At 34.6% G+C, this 8,498-nt stretch overlaps 1 protein-coding gene across 1 annotated transcript; it reads left to right on the forward strand.

Moving 5' to 3' along the window:
* The first annotated feature begins 4,651 nt into the window (after positions 1 to 4,651).
* Positions 4,652 to 7,831, forward strand: LOC146944258 (uncharacterized). The gene is made up of 3 exons (XM_085747929.1): positions 4,652 to 4,745; positions 5,220 to 6,940; positions 7,043 to 7,831. Exons 1-3 carry the CDS (start codon positions 4,652 to 4,654, stop codon positions 7,829 to 7,831), a joined length of 2,604 nt encoding a protein of 867 aa, XP_085604055.1.
* Positions 7,832 to 8,498: the final 667 nt, after the last annotated feature.

Below are 8,498 nucleotides of genomic sequence, written 5' to 3' on the forward strand. Positions count from 1 at the left end.
TATTTTTAAAATTTAAAAAAATCAATCTTATATTTTTTTTAAAAAATAATCTGATTTTTTGTTATTTTTAAAAGATTTTCAGTTTTTAATGTTTTTTTTATTATTAAAATAATTTAATGATGTGGTATGTATATACACACATATTATGCGAAATTTTTTTTTCCAGATTTTTGTTTTCGTTCTTATTAATTTTTCTAATTTTTTAAAAAAAATTTAATTTTTTTTCATTATTTTCAATTTTTATTAATTTTCCCTCTTTTTTTAAATTTTTTCAAAACAAAAAAAATGGAAAAAAAATGAATTAAAAAAATAAAAAATAGGCTTAATAGCACTTTTGGCCCCCTATGTTTGCAAAAGTTGCGGGTTTGTAAATGGCACCCATGTCAGCGTGGACCAGGTCAAAAATGACCATGGGGGCCAAAACTGCAACGAAAACGAAACATAAGGGGCGGTTTTGTAGTTTTCAAAGATAGGGGGCCTTAATCGCAATTTTTGCAAACATAGGGGGCCAAAAGTGCTATTAAGCCTTAAAAAAAATATCATTAAATTAATTTTCTTTTCAATGATATCAATATAAGAATATTAGAATAAGATCGTAAGAATAGGCATGGCAATGGGGCGGGGTGGGGACGGGTTTTACCTTCCCCATCCCCATACTCTATTCTCATATATTTACCCGTTACCCTACCCATACCCAACGGGGATGAGAAATCGAACTCCATCCCCGTCCCCAACGGGTTCGGGGATCCCATCCCCATCCCCGTACCCGCAGTGAAATATTTTTTAATAAAAAAAGATTTTTTTTCCAACCCCAATGGCAATTTTGTAAAGCTTTATGTTCCCTTTAACATTTCCTTAACATAATGATTTGGTTGCTCCTTTAAAAATCAAAGGCAATTTTTATAACATGGGAATTATTAAACCAAATAACATAACATGATCTAGGATTGTGTTTCTATTTATATAAAAAGGGGTAAAAAAAAATAATTTTTTACATTTGGGACGGGTATGGGTATGGGTTCGGGGTGGGTACATAAAACCCCGTTACCCGTCCCATACCCATGTTTTGAGATCGGGGAAAACCCAAACCCATACCCAAACCCAGTCAAAGCGGGGAAAACCCGTCAAATCGGGGTGGGTTTGGGCGGGTACCCATGGGGACGGGTATTGTTGCCATGTCTACGTAAGAATTTGTTCTAGTTTAATCAGATGTTTGCGGTTTAAATGCAAAATTTGAAGTAAGTAATGTTAAATTTTATTGAGTGAGAGTTTTATCCTTCATTGAGGTAATGACTGATTCGAAAGATTAATTTTTATAGTTACGAGAAAAAAGGAGAGGATTCTATAGAACTATGATATAGAACACTGTCAATTATTTGAAGAAAAAAAAACGGTAGAGGACTCTACATAAATGTTAAATGGGCTGGTCAGATCCAATCTGGTCCCGATAGTCCAACATGTATAAATGAGTTGGATAAGACTGACCAAATTGTTACACGAGCTATGTAAATTGAGTATGACCTAGTCATTAATTAGTCATATTTTACTCCCCCAATAATTTTTTTATTTCTAATAATCTAAAAAAATAATAATAATTTAGCACACCTCGAAAAAAATAGTATTGTACGTCTATTTTAATATAACCAAAATTTGAATATATATTTTTCATTATTTTTTATTCACAATTTCATTAACATATGATTTTAAACCATACTATAAAATATGAAACAACTCAAAATAAAAAGTAAAATACATGAAAAAATACTAAAGACAATAAAATATGGTTATTTAAAAGTTAATTTTATACTCTATATTATAAAATTAATAGCAAAATATTTAAATTTAATTATCATTGACATTTAAATTATAAAGAAATGAATTTGTTTTTCTAAAATGGTGGTTAAAAAGTAGTATATATCATAAAAAAAATTATGTTAAAATAGATTAAAGTGTAATGCATATTTAATTATTAAGGGAGTGAGTTGTAATTCAAGCATCTTATAGAGGAGATGAATATAAAGTTTACTTTTTAAAAATGAGAGTGAATATTTTAACATAAGAGGGGATGACGTTGTAAATCAAGCATTTTTGAGAGAATGAGATTGTAATTTAATCTATATAAAACTCCTTCAAAATCTGTTTGATTAGCTTTATGTTCAATTTTGATTAGGTTTTACGGCCGAAGGGCATTGAAAGTATTAGAAAAGAAAAACTTCGATCTGAAATCCAATTACTTGTGGTATTTTCCCTCAAAAAAAATTACTTGTGGTATTTATTTCATTTTATTTTATAGGCTAAAGTGCACTTTTCCCCCCTTGACTTTCAAAAACTTGCAATTTTGGCCCCCTAACTATGAAAACTACAATTTTGGCCCCATTGCAATTTTGACCGGTCAATGTCTATGTGGCATGCCACGTGGGTAATTATTAAATTAAAAAAAATAAAAAAAAGCCACTTAATCATTTTTTAATTAAATAAATAAAAATCTAATTAAAAATATTTAAAAAATTCTGGAAAAACGAAAAATTAATAAAAAAATAAAAAATTCTGGAAAATTGAAAAATTAATAAAAATGAAAAAATACGGAAAAAATTTTAAAATTCTCGAAAAATAAAAAATTGAAAAAATACGGGAAAAATTTAAAAATTCTGGAAAAATTAATAAAAATAAAAAATGATTAAAAAAATAAAATAATCTAATAAAATGAAAAATTCTGAAAAAAATAAAAAAGATTAAAAAATTCTGGAAAAATGAAAAATTAATAAAAAATTGAAAAAAATATTAAAAAATTTCGATATTTTAGAAAAAATTATAAAGATTAATCATTTTTAAAAAAATGAAATTTTTGAAATTAATTTTGAAATTTTCATTAGTATATATGTCGACTTAGGTTTTTTCAGTGTATTTATTTCCAAAAAAAATTCCGGGAATTTTTGTGTATTTATAAACCGGAAATTTTTGTGTATTTATAAACCGAGAATAAGGGAAAAAATATGTGTATTTATAAACCGAGCTTAGGTTTTTTGTGTATTTTTCAAAATTTTGAAATTTTCATTAGTATTTTTTCCGGGAATTTTTGTGTATTTATAAACCGGGAATTTTACAATGAAAATTTCGAAATATGCATATTACAATGAAAATTTTGAAATTTTTTAAAATATTTTCCAGAATTTTTATTTTTCATTATTTTTCATTTTATTAGATTATTTTATTTTTTTAATCATTTTTTATTTTTATTAATTTTTCCAGAATTTTTAAATTTTTTCCGTATTTTTTCAATTTTTTTCATTTTTATTAATTTTTCAATTTTCCAGAATTTTTTTATATTTTTTTTCAATTTTTTATTAATTTTTCATTTTTCCAGAATTTTTTAATATTTTCAGAATTTGTGTTCAATTTTTTTATTAATTTTCATATTTTTTTTCAATTTTTTTTTATTATTTTTCATTTTTCCAGAATTTTTTTATATTTTTTTTATGATTTTTTTAATATTTTTAATTAGATTTTTTATTTATTTAATTAAAAAATGATTAAGTGTCTTTTTTTATTTATTTTTAATTTAATAATTACCCACGTGGCATGCCACATGGGCATTGACCGGTCAAATTTGACCAAAAGGACTAAATTTGCAATGGGGTTAAAACTTAGGGGGCCAAAATTGTAGTTTTCATAGTTAGGGGGCCAAAATTGCAAGTTTTTGAAAGTTAAGGGAGGAAAAGTGCACTTTAGCCTATTTTATATTAAAGAGTTTAGAGACGAAACAACATGCAATAAGGCCTCGTTTGGTAGATGTGAAATAGAGACGAGAGAAAGAGGAACGAGAGAGTTAGCAGAGAAACACACAATCTCTTCGACAATTGTGGTTGTGTTTCAAACTTTGCTCTGCTACCAACACAACACAGTTCTGAGATTGAAAATAAAATTGCAGTGGTGGACGTTGCTATTTCACTTTAGATTGTGAAAAAATCAATCAATTTCCAAATTGTTTGAGTGAAATTTAAAATTAAAAACAACCAATTTGTTGTTGGATAAAATGAAAAGGAAGGTCTTGGTGGTAGGGTGGAAAGAGATTCACCGACGAGAGATGCAGCGGGAAGGTGGGGAGTGGTTGGTTCATGATAGAAGCTCATGAGTTTTTTTTAGTGGTTGTGAAGTTTTTTTTTTTTTGACTAATATTAATTTTGCTTAAGTGTATTTTTGTACTTTTCAATATAATCAACACTTCTCTTCTCTATTTCTCTCATTTCTCTTTTATACCAAACAATCCATCAAATCTACTCTATTTCTTACCTTTTTCTCTCTTCACAAACTCTCTTACCTACTTCTCTCTTCATAACTTCTCTTCTAAACCAAACACACCATAAGTGTTAAGAAGTATCAAATTGTCGATTCGAACCCGCGTCCTAAGTTAATTTTTTAATTTTTTTTTGGGATTATAGGACCAATTTAGAACTGTGCATATTTTACACACGGTTGGGATTCAATAAATGAAGCCTAAAATAAGGATGTGTACAATCTAAAGTGTGATCCATTTATGAAAAAATAATGCGAGAATGAGCATATATATATATATATATATATATATATATATATATATATATATATATATATATATATAGACTGTCGAAGAAAAGAAACCACATAGCAAACTATGAAGCCTGATACTCCAAAACGGAGACGTACCCGTATCGAATACGTATCAGATACTGATACTCCACGGATACTCGCAGATACGTACCCACGAAGTATCATAATTAATATTTAAATCTTTAAAAAATATTTTAACGGATACTTATATGATACTCTGCAGATACACAAGGATACTTATAAGATACTTCATATATACGTATCGTAGAAAAAGAGGATTAGTAAAAAAGTGAGACAATGTTGTAAACATTCAGTAGAGATGCATATGATTCAATTATAGATATGCATAACTGAAATTGTTTCCCGATGAACCACTGAAAATTATACTTTTTGTGTATGAAGGTAACGAGAGAGAGGTGATTCAGTTAATCAACATTAGATAAAATTTGTGTTGAGTTCTTATAATTAATTTTTATTTTCTTCAAGTATTTTACATACATATAAGTTTTAGTATAAATTTTTTGTTAACGTATCTCAACCATATCGTATCCTAAATTTTGAAAAATTCGCGTATCTACATACCTATGTCGTATTGTGGCCTCACTCCCTTCATAATCACCTGGTGCCCTTAGGGAGCGGCGGTCCCCTTAGGGCACACCTAGGGCAACCGCGTCGGAGTTATTCTCCGGCAGAGAGGCACATAGGGAGGGGTTGGGGTCCAGCCAGGGTGGCAGATATTGGGGGGGATAGGGGAGATTGGTCTGTGGTGCGGTCAAGGAAGAGGAAAGCGACGGAACAGGAGTACAGAGGACAGGACAGAGCTAGGGTACCAGATTGGCACAGAGGACAGGTTACGGGTTACGGTCAGGGACGGCTTTGCGATTCAGATAGGGTTTCTTTTGATCAGCTTCGGTTTCCTCCAATCAGTAGGGTTCAGGAAGACAGGCGTCCTTCCAAGGATGTGGGAGGCCGGTTTTCTACGTCAGAATGGCATGGTAAATTTGTGGTTAGTGCAGCTGATGATCAGGGCAGAAAAGCTTCATTTTACGTCACTAATTTTCCAGATAACATGCCGCTTTTTCGTCTTAGACAAGCATTTGAAGTGTGTGGCATCTTAACCGACGTTTACGTCTCACGGTTCAGAAATGCACGTGGTCAGGAGTTCGGCTTTGTAAGGTATGCTAATGTTAAGAACTCAGAAAAATTACTTCGAGCTTTAAATAATGTCTGGATTGGGGAATGTCGTGTGTGGGCAAGGGTAGCTCGGTTTGATCGTTTTGTGCATAACGATGTCGGAACTACGGTGTCTGTTATTCCGGTGCAGAAGGAGGAGGTTAAGGGTGGGGCGGTGGTGCGGACTATGGGTAAGGGAGTAAAAAACACCAGGATAGGAACTTTGAAGAAGGTGGACATCGGTGAGGGAGGAGAATCTGTGAGTTTCGGTATTGTGAAGGAGGGAGTGAGTGGTGAGGGTGTTGTGGGTGCGGTGGGGATGGAGGGAGAAAGGGGTGGAGGAAAGGGGAGGGAGAAAAAAGTGAGGAGGGTGGGAGATGTGAAGGTTGGTACGGGACGGTTCCTGGAGGAAGGTTGGCCGGTGGTGAAGTCAGGGAAGGTGGTGGTTTGTGGGAGGGGTAAAGAGCAGCAGGGTAAAACAGTTATAGTTAAGGATACTGGTGTGTTGAAGGAGCAGCATGGGGCCTCTGTTACTAAATTTATTCCTTCTTTCAGTTCAGATTTAGAGGATAGGACATGGGCTCAGTCTGGAATGTTGGCTTCAGTTATTGTCGGGGATTCGGCGTTGGCACTTCAACAACGTGTCGAGGACGCTGGTTTCCATCAGTTGGTTGTTACTCCCATGGGGGGGGATAGAGTTTTTCTTCATTGTAAAAATGGGGAGGATGTTTGGAATCTATTTAATGAGGCTGTGCACTTTTTTGGAATGTTGTTTGATAGTTTAAAGAAGTGGTCGGATGCAGATGTGAGTTATGAACGTGGGGCTTGGTTGAGAGTTTATGGAATCCCCCTTCATGCATGGAATGACAAGTTCTTTAAGTTATGTGTTTCAGGTATAGGGAGGTTTCTTCATGTTGATGAATGTACTAAGGAGAAGGAGCGTTTAGATTTTGCAAGGATCCTTATTTCGACATCTAATTTGGAGATAGTTAATTTGTCTTCAGAATTTTTTATTGATGGACGTAAATTTGAATTAAAGATTGTGGAGGAGTGGGGATGTAACTTGGGGGAGGATGCGTTTGTGACGGAAGAGGTGCAGGAAGATATGCCGGAAGCGTTGGCACCACATATTGCTACAGGTTTAGATGAAGTGCAAGGGGAATGGGAGTTGGATGAGCTAGTAAATGATTTACAAGAATAGTGGCGACAACATGAAAATAACAATGAGGATTTACCAAAAACTGTTGTTGCTTCAGCATGTATTTTTAAACCGCAAGAGCAGGAGGGTGAATTAGAGCAGCACCAGCAGCCAGGGAAGTCACAACAGGTGTCGAATCAAGTGCAGGAGGGTGAATTACAGCAGCATCAGCAGCCAGGGAAGTCTCAACAGGTGTCGAATCATCCTGCATATTCTGCTTCGGCTTCAGGTTTGGTCAACAAACAACAACTGTGTAATGCAAGCAAGAATCTCAATGTATCTCAGCAGGAAAAGGTGGGTGCGGGCCCCTGGAGCCTTGAATGGCTCTCTCAAACTCCAATATCTGAAGGTGGCAATGTCTTTTCCTCTCCATGTCTGAATGATGCAGACGTTACTTCAAATTTAAAGGTGGAGCATTGTTCTTCTAAACATTCTAAATCTGTTGCTAAACTCAAGTTAGGCAAACCAGTTACTAGATCAGTTGGCTTCATGAAGCGTGTGGCAAGGATGCCAGTAAATGACAGAGATGAAATATTAAAGATTCTGAAAAAAAAGGAAAGATTAAGGAAGGCCCGCAAGGTGTCTAGTGTTTCAAAGGCAGCAGCAAATTCCACCACTAATTCTTCAAATAACTCTTCATCTATAGGTAATAATGATTTGGCTAATTGGGTGTTGGTGCACGGTAAACCGAAAGAGGTGGCTGATGATGTCAGAGTTATTGGGAAGGCAGTTGGTGTGCAATATAGATGTGATACTATTAATAGTTTTAATTTGTTGACAAGGGAGGGAAGGAAGGAATGGCGTGCGGCAGGGGGCGGTGAGGGAGTGCGAGGGGTTTTGTGTGGGAGTGGGGATGGAGGTGAAGATTGTTGAGTAGATGTGGGAGTGGGTGGGGCGAGTAGGTGGTCGTAATGAAGGTGGTCTCTTTTAATGTGAGGGGGTTAGGAGGTGGTGAGAAGCGGGCAGAAGTTCGTCGGTTTGTTAATGAAAAAAATCCTTTCGTGTTGTGCATTCAGGAAACAAAGTGGAGCGTGGTTAGTGATTGGATGATTAAATCAATATGGGGTGACGCCCCTTGTGGTTATTCATATCAACCTTCGGTGGGGGCCTCAGGTGGTCTGGTTACGGTGTGGGATAGCACGCTATTAGATGTATGGTCAACAACGAGCCTGGGGCATGTTTTGATTATTAAGGGTACGGTTATTTTGACGGGGGAAGAGGTTGTTATTTTTAATGTGTATGCTCCCTGTGAGACGGCTGCTAAAAGGGAGCTTTGGGAGAGACTGGTCCCAATGGTTCTGAATTACAGTGATTTTTGTTTATGTTTGTGTGGGGATTTTAATTCTGTTCGGTATATAGAAGAACGAAAAGGAAGATGTTCGGTGTTTAGACAGGCTGATGCAGACAACTTTAATAATTTTATAGCTGCTTGTTTACTGATTGATTTACCAATATGTGGCCGGTTATTTACTTGGTTTAAAGGTGATGGTGTGTCTATGAGTAGGCTTGACAGGTTTTTGTTGTCTGAGAAGTGGTGTGC

The sequence above is a fragment of the Medicago sativa genome, chromosome 2 (genome assembly GCF_051527215.1).
Source record: "Medicago sativa cultivar Bolivia chromosome 2, Bolivia_mono, whole genome shotgun sequence".
NCBI lineage: Eukaryota > Viridiplantae > Streptophyta > Magnoliopsida > Fabales > Fabaceae > Medicago > Medicago sativa.